The sequence below is a fragment of the Peromyscus maniculatus genome, chromosome 1, assembly GCF_049852395.1.
Source record: "Peromyscus maniculatus bairdii isolate BWxNUB_F1_BW_parent chromosome 1, HU_Pman_BW_mat_3.1, whole genome shotgun sequence".
NCBI classification, from domain to species: domain Eukaryota; kingdom Metazoa; phylum Chordata; class Mammalia; order Rodentia; family Cricetidae; genus Peromyscus; species Peromyscus maniculatus.
Window position 1 is genome coordinate 189,309,231 of NC_134852.1, and position 25,093 is coordinate 189,334,323.

The window sequence follows — 25,093 nt, forward strand, 5'->3', positions numbered from 1 at the left end:
TTTAGAAGTCTCTAGAATGAGTATCATTAGTGAATACAGGGAAGCCCTGTATAAGTCCCTTCTTCTGAGGGGAGGAAAGTATGAAGAAGTGGGGAAGGCTATCATTTTGACTTTCTAGAAAGGAGAGAGAGAAAATCAAGACAATCAGTAATTGTCTAGACAATTAAATCTTCATGGATTCATCTATCTGCAGAGATGAGTCTATAACCTTGCTGTGAAATCTGAGTCCTTAATCAAGCATATGTCCTATTGAGTAAGCCAGTGAATCCTCAGTCTAAACCTCTTTCTGTGGAGAGAATGGAAGGGTAACTCCCTGGAGCATATTAAGAAACTTAAGTCAAGGAGGATGAGGGTTTGAGAACCGGGCACACAGATGGAGGAATATGGAGTCCACAGGCAACTGTGAAGAATCTACAGGGAAGTGCCTCCAGATCTCTTCCGACCACTCCCAGTGTTCTCGGGGGTGCTGGCAGGATTCAGAGGTATGTGCTAGGGCATACTGCATTTTAGACCATGTGATCTGCACTTCTAAGTCACTTCATGGTCAGCTTCCCTAGTAGCAGCAAGGCTCCTGTGAGTCCTGTTCCCATGCTGGCTCCTGTGCTGAGCTTCACTGTACCACCCAGCAGAGAGGGAGGCAGGAACATGCAGCTGTGTGAGCACACAGCATTCTCGTGAATTCCATCTCGTACGGTGACCACACTTCTGAAGTCCAATCTGAACCCCAATTATGGTTCCTGGGACCTGATTCTGATTCTGAAGTCCAATCTGAACCCCAATTATGGTTCCTGGGACCTGCTTCTGATTCTTCAGAGATAAAGAGAAAATCTTGATGATTTCCCCAATCTATTCTTCCTCAGGTCCTGTACCTCGTTTAATTGCTTTTTAAAGCTAGCCTGAAGGCAATGCCTAAGTCTGGGACACTGAGAGCCAAGTAGGGTGGCAGATGAATGAGGATTCCCAAGAGAAATATCACCACACTCATCTTTACAGATTCTAAACTGTGATCTAGAAGTCCCATTTCTTCTCTCTGGAAATAAACAAAAAAACAGACAGGCAAGGCATGAAGCACCTCAGGATGACAAAGAAAGATGAACTTCCTAGGTTTCCCACAATTGTTAAGCTGGTTCATAGGGTGCAAGAGGAGGCATGCTCACACATTTCCATTCTGTGTCAGGTGAGGCTGAGAACATTTCTAAATGGCTGGCATGAAGCACTAAGTCGGAAGGGAGCATTACTTAAGTTCATTAACTCAAACTGCTACCAAGCTGCTCTTTTACTGAGACAATATACCAGATCTCCATGGGATAAAGGAGCTTCCATCAGTACAAGGAGCTAAAGCTGAAGCACAGAGGCGGAGGGCTTGTTGCTGTTCTCACTTACCACCCTTCTATTGGAACTCTGCCTCTTAATTTCTACAACACAAAGTCTACTGCTCACAACCTCATGAGGGTATCACAAATACCAACCAGGAATGAACAGCTTCCTAGCACACTGCTGAGGACACAGTGGCACTTGACTGTTTAGCTAGGTTTTTTTTTTTTTTTTTTTTTCCCCTCCCTGCTCGTAAATCTTTGCTTTAAATTCAGCTGGCTTGGTTTCTGCTTTGTAAACATTAATTCACCCCAGTCTAACTCTGGCTTTGTGCTGGCTCAGTATGTCACGGTTAAGGCAATGCTTGACAGCATCTATGGGCAAAGGTTTGTTTGGGAGGAGGAGGTGGAACACATACTAAACGTTAGAAAGTCCTTATCCCTACAAGCCTGCCAAACCTGGAGTTTATTTGGGTCACTTCATACTGAACTTGGGACTGCATGAGAAAGTGTCTACTATTCAGAAACTTGACATACAGAAAGTTTGGCCGTCTACCACTTCACAGACTAAAAGGGATATGGTTACAAGACCATGTCCTAATTACAAATCAGGGTGTGCTCTCCAGTTCATGAGAACTACCAGAACGTTTGTACAAAATGTCTGAAAAAAATGATCCTGAGAAATACTGAGATATGCATTCTCTCCGTGTGGCATATGTCATTCAGAAGTCTACCTCCCAGGGCTGGAACTGAAGCCCAGGAGTAAAGAACGTGCCTGGCATGCATAGCACCATGGATTAAATTTCTCACACCATAATAAATCTTTACCTTGACATAAAAGCCATCAAGAGCAACAGAGCTGGGGAGCAGGCAGAGAATGAAACTTCAGGATTAATAGGGGGGAAAAGGAAGGAAAGATTCAGCAGAGCAATGGTTAGGAAAGATGAAGACTCAACAATGAGAAGCAATGGCAGGCTCTAGGAACTCAGGACCACAGTCTAGAAGATGAAACTGCTCTGCAAGGCCTGGTCTGATCAAACGCCAGAAGGAAGTCATCAAATGAAGAGCATGGGTTGAAAGCCTATTCATTTGCGAAGAAGAGATTCCCAAAATTAGTCACTTCGGCGGTCCTTTAAATCAGACACCCAAACCAAAAAGATGGAGGGAGAGACACTCATGCAAATGAAGTAGAGCGCACCGGGAAACCAGACACTCCAGTCTCTACTTGGTCTCCTCATCGCTCCCATCTGACACTGATGGACTGACTGGCAGAGGGAAGAGGTCCTAATGCCGCAGGGATACGCCATAGGGCTTTTTCTGTATGAGTGTTTAGGAAAATAGGTTGCTCACTATCACTTGGCCAAAGGTCAGCATGCAGTTGTCTCTATAACCCACAGAAAAGCAAACAGCCTAGTTCTTTCGTGGACTCTCTAAAGCATGTGCAAACTTTAGCCACATGGGGGCAGGGTGAGTCTACTTACATCTCCCCCGCCCCAAAGGAAATGGGGTGAATGGAGGGAGACATCCAGATCTTGGAAACACTAGGTTTGGGACAACCATCTTTAGTCTGTTCCTGTTACTCACAGGAGTGATGGGAAAGGAGCGAGATATGACAGCAATGTGCATTATCCACTTGGACCCACAACTGAGAGATGAGAAAAGTCATCCAGATATACTTTTCATTGGGTTTCCTCACTCTCAGGTTAATTTCTCTAGGCCTGTGATTTCCCCTACCAACCTGAATTCTAAAAATGAAGGTCTGGCCTGGGTATGGTTTATGTCTGGCAGGAGGAGTATGAGTTTGATGACAGTTTGGGCTCCACAGTAAGACCCTGTCTCAAAAAACCAAAACAACACTTTTGTCAAAAGAGTAAGAATGTTCAATTCAATAAACACCACAAGCCCAGTTAGGGCAACACTTGCTTCTTTTAAGGCATTTCTTTCTTCTCTTTCCTTCTTTCCTTCTTTCTTTCTTTCTTTCTTTCTTTCTTTCTTTCTTTCTTTCTTTCTTTCTTTCTTTCTTTCTTTCTTTCTTTCTTTCTTTCTTTCTTTCAGATTTATTTATTTATTATGTATACAGTATGTATGCATGCAGGCCAGAAGAGGGCGCCAGATCTCATTACAGATGGTTGTGAGCCACCATGTGGTGGCTGGGAATTGAACTCAGGGCCTCTGGAAGAGCAGCCAGTGCTCTTAACCTCTGAGCCATCTCTCCAGCCCCTTTAGAGGCATTTCTACTCAGATGGATAGGAGCTACATTTAGAATAAATATTAGTGATAATAGTCCCTCCTACTTCACGATGTTGAAAGTCAAACAAACATAAACCCTCCAAAGATCTACATGAACAGCACAGATGGTAAGATGCCAGCCTTCCAATCACCCTGGTGTGCTAAGTGACAGTTTCTGGCCAAGGATAAAGGGAAAGAAAATGTAACCCAGTATTCAAAGCCTTATCTACTGCGTGAGGACCAAGGAAGGCCCTGCCCTGAGACTGGAGCTGGCTCAGCGGTTAAGACGCTTACTGCGTTTGCCGAGGATCCAGGGTTGCTTCCCAGCACCCACAGCATATGGCTGGCTCATAACCACCTGGAACTCCAGCTCCGGGTATCCAAAGCCCTCTGGCCTCCACAGGCATTGGTATGCATGTGATGCACATGAACTCTTGCAGGCATACATAAATTAAAAAATCTTTTTAAAAAATGTTCTATAATATTTCAAGGCCAAATTTCAGAATCATGTTAAAGAATGTAATTTAGTCTTCAACTATCAATACATTTCTTGTGCTCTGTTCTGAAAGCTTTGGTTTTCCATATAAAATGATCTGTTTAACATGATAATGGGATAGTCACTCAGTTCAGTATGGCACGGCCCTGCTTATTTGTTGTTGTTGTTTTTTTTCCAGACAGGGTTTCTCTGTGTAGCTTTGGAGCCTGTCCTGGAACTCACTTTGTAGACCAGGCTGGCCTCGAACTCACAGAGATCCACTTGCCTCAGCCTTCCCTTGCTTATTTGTTTAATAGTGGGCTTCCTAACCACCTAGCATCAGCTGCATTCTAGAAATCCTGGCAAGTAGGCTGGAAGTAACACTTCCTGTAAGCTACCTGACTAGGTCTCTACTGCCAAGACAAACCAATTTTAAGACAAAAACAGCTTAAAAAACTTAAAAACGAAATCCAAGACGTATTAGGTATATTCTTTAAGTAAAGAACACACATCCTATTTCTGATTAGATAACTGAATATAACTCTTTTTTAAAACACTTACTTTCACTTTTTTGAGACAAGATCTTATGTAATGCAGGCTTGCCTTGAACTCACTATGCAGCTAAGGATAACACTGAACTCTTGATCACCTGCATCCTTCTTCCATGTACAGGGATTATAGTCACTTGCCCATGCCCAGCTTTATAACCTAGTATCATTTTTGTCTGATTCTAGAACTTGCAACATCTTCCTGAAGCTGAACATTGGGTACAATGTAGCTTATTAACTACAGTTCCTGTGACTTAAAAGAAGACCTGGCAATTTAAAAATCAGTTTTATTATTGTATGATTGTGGGGACTTTTTGTTGTTGTTGTTGAGACAGGGTCTTACTGTGTAGTTCTGCCTGACCTGGAACTCAAGAGATCCACCTTTCTCTGCATGGGTTTACAGGTGTGTGCTACCATGCCCACCTTCAGGACTTTTAAAGGTTCCCATATAGGAAGAGTGGAGGGGGCCAAACATAAAAACAACTTCCATTGCATTATGTACTTAGTTGCAAGGTATACCAGTGACTATCCAACTGTAAAATCCGTGCGCAGTGGAAACTCTCAATGAGTTTCTTCTTCTCCAGCCTTGCACATTGAAGTGTCATGTGTGTTCTACAGCACCCCACTCACACTGCCTGTTCCTAAACACACATATCATTTCAAAGCAAAATGCTACAGCTGTTCTAGTTTCCATCTGTTCCCAATGAGTTGGCCCTTCCTTGATTTTATCAAGTGATTTCTTTTGGCATGGTTTTTCATTAGAAGGTAAGGAGGACCCAGAGATCTCTGACTTCTAGACACAGCATAAAATTACCAAAATCACAATATTTTTAAAGTTCTTCAAAATAGAATTATGATTATACTCCATTCGTTTTTTGAGACAGGGGTTCACTATGTAAGTTGGTCCAAACCTCAAGACCCTCCTACCTCAACCTGTCAGTGCTAGAGTTACAAGTGTGAGCCATCAAACTTATGAGTATATCTTTATAGAGTTCTAAAGTGTGTGAGTGTGTGTGTGTGTGTGTGTGTGTGTGTGTGTGTGTGTGTGTGTGTAAACTGGAATTTAAAATTCAATTCATGTTGAGGCGCCTTCAGAATTTTCCTGTGTAGCCGAGGCTGGCCTTGTATTCACTCAGTAAATAGTAGCTCAGGTAAGACTCAGACTTGAAATCATCATGTGTCAGCCTCCAGAGTGCTCAGCTTACAGGCGAGTGTCACTGCTCCTGGCTTGTCTCGGGTTTAATGTTGAGGCATCAGTTCAACACGACTTCAAGTCTCTAGTTCATAATGATTTGGCTTACCCTCGGCAGCATGGTAGTTTCATCCTTGGAAACAAATTAAAACAACAGCAAAAACAACAGCAAAAACAGAGGTAGGCCAGGTGGTACAGGCCTGCACTCTCAGCTACCTGACAGGTTGAGGCAGGGGGATTCTAAGACCTGCCTGGTCTAGACAGTGGGTCCCAGGCCAGCCTCGCAACTTTGTGAGACTGTCTCAAAATAAAAGTAGAAGGCAGGCTGAGGATATGAGTACTTGTCTAGAGTGTGTGAGATCCTGGGTTCAAGCCCCAGTACTACACCAAAAATCCACCACAGAACAGGGGGCTTTTATAAAGTCATAATTTTAAAAAGTGCCTCGACATGTAATTCATTTCTGGAAATCGTAAGAACTAATCAAATCCTGCCTTGCTGGGGGAGGCCAGGGGTCCAGTTTGATTCCCAGGTACAGCTCCCAGCAGTGGTTCAGTTTCTCACTGGCTGAGCACCCAGATGCACTGGGCAGACTTCTGATGGGCTAACTCTGCATCACTAACTCGTATGAGCACGCACACTGCCACATATTATTTTAAATGTGTGGGTAAATAGGAAAGAACTAAATAGAGCTCATCCTTTCCACAAAATTGGTTTAATCAAATTGACTCTCGCACCAAAAGAATATACAGCATTCTGGGGGAAATTCTTAACCATAAAAAAGTCAGCTCAGTGAAAACAACATGGCAGACTTCTTTTGGAGGCCGACTGGAAACCCAGACAGAGATAAGGCATTGGGGATTTTGTTGTCACCGCTTTTTTTGTGGTGACACTGTTTCCACTCACCAGCTCGAAGGGGTCGTGGAACTCCCCCAACAAAGATAGTTTTTCTGGGGTCCAAAGGCTGAGAACCATCCATTACAAAGTCACTGTCACTTAGGTTCCACGGTCGAATTTGCACCTGAAAAAAAGTTGTTTACTTGGTCCTTACTTCATTTCCATCAACCCCAAATGAGAATAAGATGACTCAAGACAAACCCAATGTTTGTGCATTTTACAACATCCAAGTCCCAAACCCAATCAAGTTAATTACTAAATCCGATCTGCAGTAAGTGCCTCTCAGTCTTGGGGAGGCCACTCAACAGAAACCACCTGTTGTAAGTTAAAGGCCGTCTCCGACAGATTCTGGGGTTTGAACCCAGTTCATTTGAACACATCACAGACTGTTGGGAGTCTGTCACAGTACACCACTTGTTTTCTGTAGTGAATCCATCTAAAGGGAACAGAAACATTAGGAAGATTTTCTAAGAATTACCTATTTGCCTGGATTTTTAATTCTCATCACTGCCCCAAGTTAAAATATTTACCGTTCATAAACAATATGACTTAACACAGAGTAACACTCAAGTTAGCAAACAATCACAGAGGTATCGAATACTGACACTTAGAAAGCAGTGTCTAATTAAACTGATTTTCCTACACAAGGTTGATTAAACAAAGGCAAATTTTGTGTGCGTGTGCAGGCATGCATGAGAGAAAGACAGACACACAGACAAAGACAGAGGCAGAGACGGGGCAGGCAGGGGAGGAGAGCCATGCTTGCTGCATAAGTTGGCTCCTTTCCTTTGCGGGGCCAGTTCTGGGCCTTCAGCTGAGGTCAGCAGGTGTGGCAGCAAGCGCCTCTAACTGCTGTGCCATCTCACCAGCCCATACAACTTAAAAAATATACAAAGAAACCTTTATGGCTCACTTCCTTCTCTGAACCTCCTAAAATTGTTCTTATGAGAGTGTGCATGTTTGTGTGTGACGTGTGTGTGACGTGTGTGGATACATGCAGAGGCATGTTTGCCAAATGAGTAGGGGTCAGAGGACAGTTTCTGCAGTCAGCTCTCCCCCGAGGACCCCATTTAGACCATCAGGCTTACATTTTGCGTTATCAGGCAGCAAACATCTTTACCTACTACTGAGCCACCTCGCTGCCTGCTCACGTTTTTCTTTTTATTAGGATTCTTAATTTTCTGCCCATAGTTTGTACTATTTCATCATGCACTAAGAAATTAAGTATCTTATCGGTTTACCCTCGAATTCTTTTTAATCATAACAGGATGGCAGGGACTAGCTTAAAACAAACAGACAACGCAAGACAAGGCCACCGTTCCCACCCGGAAAGGCAGGAGCGACACGGAATCCAAAGCAACCGGTCTGGCAAGCTGGTGGCCACTGGGAACCAGCTGGGGAATGGCACCTGGTGTCTGTCCTTAAGGAATAAAAATGCCTGTCTTCTGCCCCTCCCAGATTAAGACAGGACACAAAACAGGTGAATTTCCATATTTTGTATCCATCGAATTCATTTCCGGTCTCTGTGGCTTGGCTCGGCGTGCCGGGCACTCCCACCTTGCCAACTCTGCTTTCGTCCACTGCCAGCTCTTCTAAAACTGGCGTTGCTCCTTAGAAACAACCTGCACAGTCCCTAAAACTGCTATGACGTTTACCCCAGCCTAGTTTTCTTTTGGAGAGGGGGGAGCTTTTATTACATGGGTACTCTCACTACTCAGCAAGAAACCACAAAAATTTCAATTTCTTCCTTAGACTCTGAGAGCATGGACCTGTTAGCAGTTCCCCTCACACCCCAGAACCTGATCCACCTTTACTGCACAGAGACAAAACAGCTTCTTTCCTGTTAGATGTGGTCAGCTTGGCTAAATGACTGATCCCTAAACATTCCTACAAAGGTGGTTTCATGTCTCCATGAGGGTGCATCACTAATTTTTAATTATAAACACAATAATTTCCTGATATTGGAGGGATAAAGATTCTAGTGTGGCCAGTTAATGAAAAGGGACGCCTCTTTGGCACAGAATCCTCTCGTACCCTAACACAGCTGTCACAGCAGCTAAGGACACCCACGCTGTTGACTGACTTTGGTCAAGTCAAGGTCACTAGCCCCCCAAACTTCCTTCTGCTTCAGTTGCAGTCTCCATGTATTGCTCAGGCTGGTCTCAAGAACTCCTGGACTCAAATAATCCTCCAGCCTCACCCCCCCCCCCCCGACGTAGCTGAGCTTATCATTGTGCACCCCGAATCCAACTGGAAACACATCACTTGGTTTCAAAATGAAAATAATTCCCATATGGTTTCCATAGAGATCTGGTTTCATTTCATCAAAATTACAGGAAACATTACAGCTTCTGTAATTGCTGTATGCTATAGCTCTTCAAAGAAACGCTGCAGAAGGCCTGGAACCTTCCTGAGAGCGTTTATCATTGATGGTCTTCTTTCCCCCTACTCCCCCCTGGCCCCCCACTACCCCTCACTTCATCATTCACGCACAACCCCATTCATTTGCTCTATTCTTGGCATTACAGCTTAGGTAAAAACACAGGAAGAAGGCTCAGGACACAGTGCTGATCAACCCTATTCATGAAACCTTTATTTCCCAGCTGCTGCCAGTAAAACAGCTGCACAGAGCTGGCACCTCCACAGAACTAAAGAAACGTTGGCATAGGCCAACGTCAGCACACTCTCCACATTAGCACAGTAATGTGACAGTGGACTAAGACTGCCCTCTCACAATGGCCGCTCTCTCTGCAACACAAGCTATTTTCACAGACTCGTGCCTCCCTGCAAGTGGCAATGCTTCAATAAACACGGAGAGAAATGCCGAGCTTGTTTTCCTTCAGCTTCAGTTCTGAATTATGCATTTCTATGAAGGCTCTCCTGAGGACCCTGAAATCCACGTTTGGCTGAATTATGTGTCTTCTAAATTTTTATCTTCTGAATCAGTAATGTTGTACACAAACCTTGCTGGTATAAACATTTATTTATGCCACATGGTAACTTTGAACACCAGTGTTCAAGCAGTCACGAGGAATGCACCACTAATAAAACCCATAATTCTTGGTGGAAGCTTGACTTCCCTTTCCAAGGCTCCCAATGTGTGCTCTATGGGAGGTAAGTACTTGGGTTGCTATGTCGGGCAACTGCTATTGGAGAAAACTATAGATTACCTTCTCCTCGGAGTTTCAGGGCATTCATTGATGTATTTAATTAAAAACTCGAAGGAAGTCTACAGGCAAGAAATCTGCTCAACATTGTTAAACACAACATAGCAAAAATTTTTCTATGCAATTTTTTAAACATAACACCTACTAATGTTCACATATGGACAAAACTGCCCTACAGCAAAGTACACCATAAAATATTATGAATGACTAACTGGCCAGAATGTGGCAGAAACACCTGAGAGCCAGAGCCTTTTCCTTATTTCCTGTTATTGCTTTGAAAAGGTTACTTCTACAGAGATCAATTTTAAATAGTTAAAAGTAAATTTAATATAGTAAGTTAGTTAATACATTTAAGTATTAGAGAAGCTGTTCAAAGAACTGAAAGTCCTCGGACTAAACTTCATTAACTATGTTAACAAATCACTTCAGTTATTTTTGCTATCAATAAAGAATAAAATACTAAATATGAATCTAAATTAAAAACTAAAATTTTATTCACATAAAACTAAAGGTGATTAATAGAAATAAGATCAGGTCAACTACTAAGAAGAACATTAAGAAATGTAAATGGATCACTTCTTTGGATTGAAGAACATATGATAAATGTCACTGGCTAAAAAAGATTTCAGCCGGGCGGTGGTGGCGCACGCCTTTAATCCCAGCACTCGGGAGGCAGAGCCAGGTGGATCTCTGTGAGTTCGAGGCCAGCCTGGGCTACCAAGTGAGTTCCAGGAAAGGCGCAAAGCTACACAGAGAAACCCTGTCTCGAAAAACGGAAAAAAAAAAAAAAAAAAGATTTCAATGAAAATTAACAAGACCTTCCCAAGTAAAATGTAAGCGTGCATTTTTGTTCTGCCTTTAATCACAGAATAAAAGAAAACACAATGGTCTTGCGCACTGGCACTGCACTTGGGAGGCAAAGGCAGGCAGAGCTCTGTGAGTTCAAGGCCAGCCTGGTGGTTTACATAGAGTTCCAGGACAGTCAAGGCTACATAGAGGGACCCTATGAGTGAGTGAGTGAGTGAGTGAGTGAGTGAGTGAGTGAGTGAGAGAAAGGGGGGGGGGAAGGAAATATGCTTTTTGTTTTGCTTTAAACATCATTTAGCCTTCTTACAATTTTCAAATTCTCTATTTAGACTCGGCATTTTTATATTCATAGATCAATAATTTTGGGGGCACTTATTGGAACACCTTGCCCTATGTTCCATCCTTCTGGTTACCACTGTAGGTTACAAATGCCCCCTGCCCCCAACTCAAATATTCTACTTCAAGGTGTCTTGTTCCCATCTGCTTATTCCAAGGCAATTCTACAAGTCAACAAACACTGCAGTCTGGTGTCAGCGCAGGCACCTGAGCCAGTGTTCCCTACCCCTGCCAGCTGGCTGTTGTCTCTCTTTCCCATGAAGCTCTGCTCAGAGCTGAGACACTGTCTGCTCTAATCTCCTTTCTGAAAACCCTTCAAATTCCTACTCAGACTCTTGGAGAAAAGAGCATTTTTCTGCCCCAGTCCTACAATCCTTTCATTTTACATCCAACAGGAAAACAATAGTGCAGAACCGTCCGGAATGCTCTCCCCGGCAAGTTGTAGTGTCCCAACTCATCTTCACTGCCAGGGTGAGTCAGCTAAGCCCAGGTCCCGACACAGAGCGGCAGCAGGCCGGTTGTAGTGATGGACTCTGACCCGTGTCAGCTGTCAGCAATGCCATTTTTAGCACCACAGCCCTCATCAAATCACCAACGTGTACCAGCAGAGGCGGAAAGTGCCAGCAGAGTTTGTATCTTCACCTCTTTCATGATGTAAGGGCTTGTTTTATTATTAAACAGCAAAGCTAACAGCCACAGAAGCAGTATTTGTGGACTGAACTTTTCAAAGCACATACATATCTCGTATTTCATTGTGAGCTAATTTTCATCTCATAGATACTAATAAACAGATCCGCCAATTTCCAGGAAGAGTTCTCATCTATTATTCTCACGTGCTCATCTCTACTGATGGCGAGGGCTGGAGACAACCCCAGTAACTCCCCGGAGTAGAAGAAAGAACAGAGCCTAGCCGGGCGGTGGTGGCGCACGCCTTTAATCCCAGCACTCGGGAGGCAGAGCCAGGCGGATCCCTGTGAGTTCGAGGCCAGCCTGGGCTACCAAGTGAGCTCCAGGAAAGGCGCAAAGCTACGCAGAGAAACCCTGTCTCAAAAAACCAAAAAAAAAAAAAAAAAGAAAGAACAGAGCCCAATTCAATAGATGATTAGTCATTGACTTTTTTTTTTGTTGGGGGGAGGGGCGGTTTAGAGACAGGGTTTCTCTGTGTAGCCCTGGCTGTCCTGGAGTTCGCTCTGTAGACCAAGCTGGCCTTAAACTCACAGAGATCCGCCTGCCTCTGCCTCCCAAGTGCTGGGATTAAAGGTGTGCGCCACTGACACCCCAGTCCTTGGCTTTGATAAGAGTTGTGTATCCTATGCAGCTCTGGGCCACAGTTCAAAAGCTGTAACTCTAACCCTCTAGCCCAGCAGTTCTCAACTGGTGGGTCTCAAACCTTTAGGGATCAAACGGCCCTTTCACAGGGGTCATCTAAGACCATAAGAAAACACATATGTATACATCACAATTGGTAACAGTAGCAAACTTACAGTTATGAAGTAGTAACAAAATAATTTTATGTTTGGGGGTCACCACAACATGAGGAACTGTATTCAAGGGTTGCAGCATCAGGAAGGTTGAAAATAACTGCTCTAACTCATCTTCAGACAAGAGAAGGCCCCAGAGAACCTCGTCAAAAGAGTCAGAATTCTTTCTGGAGAGGTAGCTGAAAATAATACTGGAAAATTCTCGCTGGTGCTTCCAGGATGCTCCAGGTGCCCTACCAGGCTTAGTCTGGGTATAAAAGGTAAGCACTGTGACTTGTACTAATCTGTAGAGCGTACTCCACACAGTGCTTTAGAGCTTCTTAGGGACCTTCAGCTACTAATGAAGCATGGTGTTTTGTGTGCTCTTTCATAGGGGTGCTTAGTGAATAAATAGAGAATGAATAAACCACACTACAAAGTGGTTACATAATGCATGCCCTTGCACTATGCTGGAGTTAGCAAAGCCATTATTAATTAAATGCTACACAGAAGACACAAGCGAACACTTTCCTGTAAAGAAAGGCTTTCCTGACTGAGTCATATCATCAGCACATTCTTCTCCATCTATGACTCCCCAACCTCAAATATTCCCTATGCTGCTTCTCTCAGGGTACCTGTGGCTCCTTAGTTCATGTACCAGTCACACATCTATTTCCCTCCATTAGGTCCTTTGAGGTTGAGCTCATACATCTGTGTGGGTCCCAACTGCCCAGTAAAGTGTGCAGTTCTAATGAATGCTCTGTGAAGATTTGATGAGTAATGGTGCTCTTCCCTGTGCCCCCCTTTAAGAGAGAGAGAGAGTCTTCTTGGTCCAGCGTCCCAAGTGCTGGGATTATAGGCAGCTAGCACCACACCCAGTTTATGGTGGTAATGCCCTCCACAGCTCCCAGAACATGTTACTCATTCAACTTCCGGGGGCGGGAATCCACTGTGTTGGTTACCAGTGGGTGCTGTAGGGCTTGGCCTTACTCTGTGCCCATTTCTGATGTCACTAGGTAACAGGTTAATCGTGTAATCAGACTCACCTTTAAACTTCTAGCACTTTCACACACATAAATGCATCTCTTTGCTATGAATTTTAACATGAATTCATTTGGGGGCTAAGAAACCCTTTTAAAACTATTTGTACCGGCGGCAGTGGCACACGTCTTTAACCCCAGCACTCGGGAGGCAGAGGCAGGCAGATCTCTGTGAGTTTGAGGCCAGCCTGGTCTACAGAGTGAGATCCAGGAGAGGCACCAAAACTACATGGAGAAATCCTTTCTTGAAAAAAAAAAAAAAAAAAACCCAAAAAAACAAAAAATAATTTGCTTATTTATTCCATGTACATGAGTGTTTCTTTACGTGTATGTATGTGCATCACATGTATGTAGGAGGCTGCAGAGGGCAGAAGAGGGCAGGTCCCCTGGAACTGGAGTTACAGGTGGCTGTGAGTTGCCATGTGGGTGCTAGGAATTGAACCTGGGTCCTCTGGAAGAGCAGCCAATCCTCTTAACCACTGAACCATCTCTCCAGTCCCTAAGTGACTTTTTAAAAGCATGTGGATTCTTTGTAAACTAAAACCCACTGAGAGAAAGTAAGAGAAAATATGTGTTAGGCATTTTCTAAAGACATACTTAACCTTACTACAACCATATGCTATACAAATTATCTAAATCTGGGGGACCAAGAATCTAAAGACCATGAAAGCAAAATCATGTCAGGACTGAAATCAAGGCTACCTGACTCACTTTAACTATGACGTGAGCATGTGAGGTTCCCTGTCCTCTAGGCCACTGGCTGGAGCCTCAGCTTCCTGATGGACTGAGAACGTATCCCTGCTGGTAAGCAACCACTTTCTTCTCTCCAAACTCCAATCTGCCTATCCTCTATACATTAGAAATGGCCAGTAGTGGCTGAGGGCTTAGTAGTCTAGTATTTGCCTAGAATAACCATGGTCCTCTGTGCATGCCCTAGCACCACCAACAACAAGAAAAGAAATGGCTAACAGATTATTCCTTGATTCCCGACAGAACTAGCAGTTAGTAAATCTCTCCCATGTTGTGTGATGTTTTGATTGTGTTCTGACAAATAAAGCTTGCTTAGAGTTGGAGAAGCAGCCACCAGTCACCTCCCACCTCTCCCATTCCTCCCTCGAAAAGACTGAGACCCTCTCTCCGCCCGCCTTACTACTTCCTGTCTCCTCTGCCTACAGTCCTCCAAAACTCTACAGTTAATTTAGGTCAGCTAGTGGCTAGCTCTGCCCTGACTCCAAGCAAACTTTTTGTCAGGACACAAAATACCATACAACACTCTCTCACACAAAAATGATTTAGCAATGGAACTAGCACTATTATTTGGTGCTATTATTTTAAATTTCAGATTCATAGCCTGAAGCAATTTTATACCCAAGCTAAACAATTTGGTCCAGTGTCTACATACATGTGTGCTTTCAGCTCCATGGTACTAAGAAAGAATTGTTGTTAATAGCATGTTGATTACTAAAACTCTTGAGATGAATTCACACCTAAACATTCAGGTGGGGGGTCTGGAGAAATGGCTCAGTGGTTAAGAGCATTTGCTACTCTGGCAGAGGACCTGAGTTCAGTTCCCAGCACCCACATCAGACAGCTAACTACTGATGCCCTCTTCTGACCTCAACAGGGCGCTACACTTATCTGCACAAACCGACTCACAGATAGCACACATACACATAAAAATAAAACCCATGTAGGTTACTGAGTTTTTCCTGAGAGGAAAAACTATTCTCTGAGAGTGCTTCAGATAATAACTAATTTCACAGGAATCTACACAAGTGTCATCTCCAAAGCAGGGATATAAAATATAGGGTTAAGTACTTACCATACAAATTTACATAATGTAAGATGCTTTTAGAGCCTGGATAAATTAATGTTTCTTGAATATTTTTGGGATATGCAACTTTTAATTAAAGGAGAAAATTAGTATAAAATGCACAAGGTAAGTGCACAATCAATGATACCCATTGCTGTTATGAGTCTTTGGTTCTTGAGACTTCCAAGACAGCTGTCAGCTGGACACGTGTTCTTTAGAATACACTTAGGTAAACACTAAATACAATCCCTTAAGGAAGGAATTGGCTGTCTTGTTCACTGGATTTTATGTAGCACCCTGGCTACATAGAACTGCCACTTTACCTCCCTGGAAAAGGCATAGAGCATCCAAAGGCTCACGCTTAAGAAGCTCTGGACCCACTTGCAAGTTCAGAGCAAAATTGGAGATGCTGTTCTCTTACACCAGACAAGGAATTCCTTCTTTGGAGAAACTCTTGGAAGAATTCAAATCATGCCCAAATCATGATCAAGATTATGAATTTAAGGAAATCAAGGTTAAAAAGTGTTAATGAATTCCTAGGTGAGACAAGACAATATGACAGCCATGGATTCTAAGATGGATCTACAAACCCAGATTTAACTGAGCCAAGCCAAAATTAAAGTTAGGGCTTAGTAGGCAGTAGGTGGAGAATTACATGGTCTTAGTAGATATGCCATGAGCAGAAAGATGAAGCAGTCAATCCAGTTACCCTATAACAGTCTTATTTTTCTCAGTTTAATTTTTTGGGAGGTTTTGCTTTTCATTTGTTTTGATAACTGCTACACTAGGTATAATTTGTTATAGAGAGTAAAATTATCAAAAAAAGGTCCGTGAAATACATAGCATTTGATAAAGAAGTAAGTGTAGGAATTTGACCTTGAGACAGAAGCAAAAATATTTCAGGGAGAGGGAGATTAAGTTATAAGTGCTTGCCACACAATCAAGAGAACTGGTATTCAGATCAATAGCACCTGGGTTGGCATGTCAGCTTGCCCATAATTCCAGCCTCAGAAAGTAGAGACAGAGGACCCTGAGTAAGCTGGCTAGCAAGACTAGCCTTGTTACTGAGTGCTGGATTTGACTGAGATACCATGCTGCAAAGAATAAGTTGGAGAGTGATGAAGAAAGATTTTCAACATTGATCTATGTCTCCTTATGTATGCAAACACACATATTCAAACATACTATATACACACATGCACTCCACACATACACATGAAAAAAAATGAAAGTAAATAAATAAATATAAAGGGCAGAAGAAAAGCAAAAAAAGGTAAGGTTAGGGGAAAATTGAAGCCAGACTGGGAAGGTCTTAACTCTCAGGCAAAAAAATCTGGACTGAGTCTGTAACCAATGAAGAATGACTAAAAGTGTCTGAAATTCCACTGATAGGCACATAAAGTAGATCAAGAGAGACTGGAATGACAGACTGGACAGAGTTAAGAACTAAAACAATGGGCCAGTGAGATGGTTTAGCAGGTAAAAACACTTAACCACCCAGCCAGATGACCTGAGTTCCCCTGAAGGGCCGACATGGTAGAAGGAGAGAGCCAACTCCACAGAGTTGTTCTCCAACTTCCACATGTGCCCCATACACATAGACATGCACACATAAAATAAGTCAGTTAGAATTTAATTAAAAAAAGAACTGAAGCAGTAAGCAGCATCTAATTCCAGTTTCCTGGCCTCTATCATTTTTTCACTGGTTTTTGTTTTTCAGTTTTTAAGTGGATGGCCATGTTACCTGAGCAAAAGTCCAAAACCTAACCTACAAAAACACACATCAGCTTGGTAATACAGTTTAAATTCCTTTCTGTGCGATTCCTGTTCCATTAACTCTGGCCAATCTGTTCTAGAAGCAAGGATCATTGTTGGACGTGGTGGTGCGTGTCTTTAGTCCCAGTACTTGGGAGGCAGAGGCAGGTAGATCTCTGAATTTGGGGTCAGGCTGGTCTACAGATCTATTCTAGGTCAACCCCAGTGCTCAGACAGATCCATGCTCATTTAACGTCTCCTTCCTTCTCTCCGGTTACCAGCTAGCTTTGTGGGGCTCATCCAGGTCTCCTGCTCTATAGTTTGCTGTTTGAACTTTAGGTTCTGTCTATTTATTTACATTTTATCACCTTCCTGGAAGGGACCACTGTTTAAACATCCACCTACTTCACTGGAAGCACAGACATCACTGTCTGTAGTCTTTGGGCCGACAGAACGACACAGAGACTTATTATGAAAGCTTGGCCTTAGCTTAAGCTTGTCTCAACTAGCTCTTATAACTTAAATTATCCCATTCATATTAATCTATGTTCTGCCATGTGGCACTATTTTTCTTCCATCTCTCACCTCCTGTTTCCTCTCCATGTCCAGCTGACAAATCATGCACGTAGATTCCCCCTCTCAGTCTCTTTCTCTTTCTCTCTCTCTGCCCAGAAGTCCTGCCTATTCTCTCCTGCCTAGCTACTGGCTCTTTAACTCTTTATTAAGCCAATCAGAAGGCACCTTAGGCAGAGACACATCTTTACACAACTATCATCTGCTGGGGCATCTAGGACTGATGAATGGTGGAGCTCCTCTCTCTGCAGGGAGAAAAGGAAGGAGCTATAGGTCTCGAAGCTCCTGCTCTTGCCGATCTTTCCTTCCTTCCTTTGGGACTAAAGAGTCAAAACAATCAGGTAATAAACACAGTTCTCCCTGTCACCTTTCAGGACCAAAGCCATACACAGAACAATCCATGTGAATCAGGAAATCACTGAACAAAAACAAAACCACCTATCTAATATGCCCTAAAACCCATGAGTTTGGGATTGACTTGAGTTAAAAAGAAGCACGATCCTGGACAAGATAGCTTAGAGCAGACTTCACTACGGGCCTCTGCACGGGGAAAACAATCTGAATAACTTGATCCACTTAACTGGAAGAGGGGTTTGATCTGAGGAAAAGGAATAAATAAGGACAAAGGGTAAAAAAATCTTCAAGATAACTTTTGGAACCAGATATATTTCCAAGAGGAAATACAAACAGTCAGAAAGAACTAACATCGCCGCCAGGGCACTGGGGTTCTGAGGGTAGAGCACAAATGCTAGCTAACCCAAGACATGGAACAAAGAGGACACACTGAGAAAGCCTGGGGAGTGAGCTCCTGAGACCGTGCTTGCCTATTCCCAGGTCCTTACTGACTCTGAAGGTTGACTCTAGCTGTCACTTTCTGTGGGACATCCGCATCAGCTGGGATGTGTACGAGCCAGTAGAGAGGCAGGACAAAATGAAGCTGGGAACAGCGGAGGGAAAGCTAATGCCAAGGAGGAGGCAGCAAAACGAGACAAAAGACCTGGAACCTAACATGAAATGTTCTTCATTCTAATTAGAGTATCATCAGGGAGGGGTTTTCTTCCTATGTTTTATCCAAACTATTAATGCTGGAAACCCTGAGTGTGTCTGGGTCAATGAAACGTTTTTGATAATCACCGTCAAAACTCATCAATCTGCAGTGAAACAACTCTTCCAGCTCAGAAAAGGCAAACTTCGATCAGGTAGGAATGTGAAGACACAATGAGAGTCAGTTTCCCAGAGACATTTCCAGGAGGGAAGATTGCACTAATTATTCTCAAAGTCCCTAAAGTCCAGAGCAATGCAAGTGCTTAGAGTGCAAGCAACCACTCAAAAGCAATGGTGTTCTCCGCACTCACCTATGTGTGCAACCATCAGTTTGCTCCCCTCTCAAGAGACATCTTGTCCCGGTGAGGGTCCCCCTACCAGACACCATCTCCTTCCTTCCCCTACAGAGCCAGTGATGTGGAACTTCTGAGTCCTGAGCCCATCTCATCTCCTCATCTCAAGTCTACAGTTTGTTCTCTGCTGTGGACATAGCCACGTCATCACGAACCTCTATCCCTTTGCCTTTTTACATATAAAATGTATTTCTAGTCCTCTCCTACAGTGCATGGCCGGTCCTACCGTAACCCCTCCTAGTTCACTCTCACTGAATGAAAGGCGCAGGGCATCTCTGCAGACTGACTGTTAAGACAAATTGTAAACTTTCTACTCTTACACAACTCTAAAGGACATAAGTAATTTCAGGTTTATTTATTATTCTGATGGTGTATTACATGCTCTTCCTTCCATCAGTAAGTCCCCATGTCTCCCACACCATGCACATACCTTTTAAATAAAGCTCAAAGTTAACAAAGGTTCCCCACTCATTTCCTTACCTACTGTTTCCCAGCCCACAGAGCCACAGATTCCAACACTGTCATTATTGTTATCAAAATTTGGCAGTGGTCCCAGAACTTAACAATTACAGTGATACTTTCATAATGGCTAAAATCCTTACTTCTTTTTTTTTTTGTGTTAACCTTTCTGCCATGACTCAAGAACCCCACTCTGTAATAAATAATTTCCTCTTCTACTTCTATACTAATTCCCTCCTTATAGGTGACCAAGTCTCAGTGGCATTCTTCTCCAAGTCGGAACCCGGTCTTCCCAGCAGTGTGGCCTGAGCTGAGCTCTAGCTGTGCTGTCCTGAGTTACAGCACTATGCAGGACTGATAGCACCAATGAATTATATCTGCACAAGTACCCACTCTCTATTGAGTGCTTCTACATTCATTTTTCTCTCAAAAACCCAGGTTAGAATGACTGTTCTTCCCATTTTCTAGTTGAGAAAACCACAATTCACCAAGGACAGGATGGATGACTTACTCAGAACCAAGCAGATTATTTAAATATTAAATAATAAAGTTAAGACTCAAACTTGGAATTTCTACATCTAAGCCAACTCTTTGCAGACACAGTTCTAAGAGTATAATTAATCAACCAAGTGACCCCCGTATCTCTGATGGAAGTCTGCGGTGGTTGTTCTAGGCCCTAGATATTGCTTCAGCCCCTTGTCCACTCCACATCACTGTTTTTACTATTTCCCACTCTAAGGAGCAAGCCTATCTCACCCATTTGTGCCATGCTCTCTGTCCTGCTGAAACTGTCCATTTAGTGCGACCTGTTGGCCCACCCATCAGGTAGCCATGGATACAACCAGGGACATATAAACATTACCAATTATGATATTTTAAAAATAAATTCCTCCTGTCTTTGATCTGAAATAATGACAGAAAAGAGCTGTCAAAGTCACTAAGAGCATTGCTCACCTCAATTTAGGGTTTCCAAACAGGAGTTAGCTTACCAAGCTGTAAGTGGGTATCAAGGACACATTTGTTTACCTATGGTCCCAAAAGTGTAAGATGAACCGTGAGTAGTTTTTAATTAACTTCTCGTCACTAGCCAACAGTCCCAGCTCTACACAGCAAGGTTAATCCAGGTAAGAGGCTCCTAAATGAAGCATTCTATAATAAGGAGGCTGAACAGCTAGTCAACTGCATATGTGCTCTGGGAAAGTAGAAGCTGGCTACGTATCACTTACCGGTTTATCCTTGATGGTGGGGCTGGACACACACAGGTACAGTTTCCCATCCTCTTCTAGGCAGGCATCTATCAAAGCTTGCACTGAGCTCTCTTCCTGGAACAGCAGGAAGGCATAGCCTTGGGGAGAACAAAACAAAGGATGGAAGAAATCAGTACTTCAACCTCAAAACAATACTTTAGATATAGAAATATCTATATAGATATATAGAAAATACTATCTATAGCAGGTGGGGGGGGGCTCACTCCTGCAATCCCAGTGCTCAGGAGGCTGAGGCAGGAGGCTTGCCATGTGTGCTAACCTGAGCTACACAAGGAGTTACAGACTTGTGGCTACAGATTAAGAAACCTTTTGCTGCATTGTTAATAAATTCTGAATAAACCCTGGATATTCAAATGGGGCAAATGGACGGAGACCCCCTTGTGCTAGGCACTAAGTCTGGCGCACACAAATTAAACCACACGCTACTGTGATGGTTCTAACAGCGCTTTGTTTAACTCTCATAACTACTCAAGGAAGCAAGTTCAAACACCTCTGTAGAATTTCCACAAAATAGGTCTTGACATCACTAATGAAGACAGGTAGACTCTGAATGATGCAAGCTACAAATAGCCAGAAAATAAGCATCATTTGCATCCATCAAGCAAGAGCCTTCACTCATGCACAGCAGGGATGGGTCCTGAAAATACTGTGCTAAGTGAAAGGAGCCAGAAGAGGCAAATCAAGACCACAAACAAACAAACAAAACCAAAAAATAAAAACAGATTAATGGCCACCTGTAACTAGACGGCAGGGGGAGTACAGTTTCTTTTTGAGATCAAGATTTTTTTCTAAAATTGATCCTAGTGACTGATGGTTGTACAAGTCTGTGAATATACAGAAAACTATTGAATAACACATATTAAATTGATGAACTGTATACTATGTGAATTATACTTCCTCAAAGCTGCTTTTTATGTGTATTCACATGTCACTGCTACTGTTTCCCCAAGGAATTACAATCTCCAACTGTCATTTTTTTTCTGTTTAAAATTTTTAAAGATTTTTTAATTCCTTCTTTGTAAACTCCGTATTTGTATACAATGTGTTTTAATGGTAGTTGCCTGCCTCTCCTCCCTTCCTTCCCTTCTTCCTCTTCCTCCTCTTCTTTTACATAACCCACTGAGTCCAGTTAGGCCTGCCCATATGTGTACAAGTGTGAGGTCATCCACTGAAGCAGGACAAAATAGCAGTGGCTATCCTCCTGAAGAAAACTGAATTTCCACCCCCAGCTAGGGGTGGGACTTTGTGAGATCCTCCCTAGTCTGTGCTGGGATTTGGACTGGCTTATCAAGGTGTGCAGGTAACCAAAGCTGTGCAGAGTTCATGAGCACAATGGCCACGCCATATCCCAACAGACAGCAGTTCAGTGCTCCTCGCCAGCCTTTGGCGTTTACATTCTTTCTGGATGGGTGTTCTCTGAGCCCTGGCGTTGAGGGGGGATGATTTTGATATAGATGTCCCATCTACGGGGAGTAGTTACAGCCACTTACGATCTTCACTTTGACCAGCAGATATCAATATTAATTGGAAGTATTTCCATGAACATAGCTGGGGTGGGGGTTTTGTTTTGTTTTGTTTTAAGTGGTGTATGTGATTTCCTTGTTGAGACAGAGTCTGACTATTTCAGGCTGGCTGAGAACTGGTTGTGTAACTCTGGTTAGCCTCAAACTGGACATCTTCCTGTTTCAGCTTCTGGAGAGATGGGACAAGCATGGACCTTTACATCTTGCTTGCAACATAATTTTAAATTGACATATAATAATTATACAAATTTGTGGTACCACATGATGATAATTTGATGCATGAACACAATGCATAGTGACCCAATTCTGATAATCAGTGCCTCTCTCAAACATTTATTTTATTGTGCTAGGAGATCCAAATACTTCTCTTCCAGCTCCCTTTTCTTATTAAAGGAGAACTGCCTTTATGACCATCATGTCTATGGGTCACTGGAATGATGAAAAGTTCTGGATTAGGAGTCAGGAGGCCTGGATCGAGGTGTGAGTCCTAACATTTTCTAACAGTTAATAATGACCTGGATGAGACCATGCATGGACACAGGCTCTGTGCTTCCCACTCATTCCATCATTTCTGGCCTGTGAAGTAGGTACCTTTTTAAACTGTTTCACAGTTCAGTGAATTGTATGGACTGATTAAGTGGCTGGTGTGAGGTCATAAGTGGTGGAACCATGAAATTTAATAATAAAAACATTTCTGAGTCTCTTCATGTCTTTTTTTCCCTAAACAATGATGAAAACATTTGTCCTTTTCATCTTACAGTGATATTAACCCGTGAGATAATATTTGTAAAGATGCCTTGTAAAAGGGACCACACACATGTTGACTTGGTTTCATGCATTTTTTATTATTTTGAATTATGTATGGGTATGTGTATCTGCATGTGAGTAGGTGCACATGAGTGCAGGGGCCTGAGGAGGCCAGGGGTGTTGGATTCCCTGAAGTGAGAGTTACAAGTGGTTGTGAGCCTCCTGATGTGGGTTCTGGGAATAGAGTTTGGGTCCTCTGAAAGAACAGCAAATGCTCTAAACCACTGAGCCACCTCTCCAGCCCCCATTTTTAATTATTTATGATGTGTTTAAAATTAAAGTTGAGCTCTTGTATATGACCTCATAAAAATTAGAATCCAAATGAATGATATGTACTACTTTCTATTTGGCATTTACAAAGTTATTTGGTCAATAAATGGAAGTATTCTAGATATGGAAAAAAAGCCTTAGTTAAAATTACTTGATGGGCTGAATAAGTACCAAACAAAAAAGTGACTAGATACCTGCTTTCAAATATCATTACCTATTTCCACCAAGAGAGAATTAACAGATATGGTTTTATCTGCTGGTTTTAATACATACCCTTTAATAAAAGCCAATTATACCTATAAATATTGTTTCTGTAATCATAAGTTTGATGGCAGGTTCTATTAGTTTGAATTTTTTTGTTTTGTTTTAGCCAAAAAGTCTCTCCATTATCTCTTATGCTCTGAGCCAGTAACAGACACAAGTTCATAAAATGCCTCCAGTTTCAGTAATGGTGAATGAGGTGTGTGTGTGTGCGGGGGGGTGGGGGGGGGGTGGGGGGGTGGGGGGGGGTGGGTGTTCTAAGCCATGGTGAACAACGGGAAGCCTCAGCTCAGAGCCAGTCTAAAGGATGAGAGGTGGGCCCTGGAGGAACTTGTGGCCACTGCCACTGTCAAGATCCTGGGTTCCATACAGAGTAGTAAGAATGAAATTCCTAGCTTTCCACTGGAAGAGTAGGGCTGGAACACGGGAGGATTTTAGACAAACATGGACTGGCAGTGCAGTTTCCTTAAGAAGAACGAACAGGAAGGCATAGGACACAATTCCATTTTATTTGCCTAGGTTTTAGAAGGGTAAATTTAATTAAAAGGACTTTCTCTTTTAATGCCTGAGAACATACTAAGAATCACCTCTAAAATGTTCTTGGTTGCTTTTTAAACACAAAGCTTCCTAAGGTCTTAAATATGCTTTCATATTATAACTTTAAGTATTTGATCCCCATATAAATACAATTATTACCAAGCTTACTATTGTGACTACCAGGCCTTGGGTGTTCAAAACATCCTAGGAACTTGGCTAAGTAGCATATTTGTTGGCTCATCTCATCTCACAGGCTTCATGGGGTAAATACAGTTGTCATGATCACTGTTTCACAGATGAGGAATTTACGGGCATTCTCAGATTCAAAGCTAGAGGCTGAATTGAGTTAAAACTTAAGCCAGCTCTGGAAACTCTCAGAGTTTGTTACCCATTATCACACTGTCTCATCTAAAAATAACAAGATAAAAATGTCACTAAGGACATTGTTACCCATTATCAACACTGTCTCATCTAAAAATAACAAGATAAAAATGTCACTAAGGACATGCCTTTAACATTTTTTTCTTTTACATGAGAATGAGCAGCAAGGTCCTGAGTCCTGTCACCTGGGAATCCTAGTGTTCACTGCTCTGGCCCAAAGTCAGAACAGGCTGCTTTAAGGCCAGCGGCTGCTACACAAGTTACAAAGAGCTATTTACTACTTGTTCACAGACAATGCCTTTACAGAGATGGAAAGAAATTATTTAATCTCTTTTTCAAGGAATTGATTTACATGGTACTAGAGCTGAACACATAGGAAAATAAACAACATAAACTCGCTAAGTCTCTAAGAAATATGAAGCTAAAAGATTCATATTGAGTCTGCACAAAGGCCAGACTTGCTCCTCTTGAACGTAATGCCTGCCCCTAGAACAGAACTCAAGCTCTGCTGAGGCTCCCTATTCCATGAGGACATCAAGGCCACCCCTTACAACAGGCATGTCCTTCTATCCATTTATGTATAGTTG

General features: G+C 42.7%; 1 protein-coding gene across 16 annotated transcripts in view; it reads right to left on the reverse strand.

The window, feature by feature from the left end:
- The window catches only part of Cpeb3 (cytoplasmic polyadenylation element binding protein 3), a 188,642-nt gene that overhangs the window by 24,069 nt on the left and 139,480 nt on the right, over nt 1–25,093 (reverse strand). For all 16 annotated transcript variants that reach the window (XM_042262928.2, XM_076562899.1, XM_042262950.2 and 13 more), the window contains 2 exons: nt 20,686–20,804; nt 6,662–6,776 (listed from right to left, as the gene is read on the reverse strand). In XM_042262928.2, coding sequence (XP_042118862.2) covers nt 6,662–6,776; nt 20,686–20,804 — 234 coding nt within the window. The remainder of the gene's footprint in view (nt 1–6,661; nt 6,777–20,685; nt 20,805–25,093) is intronic.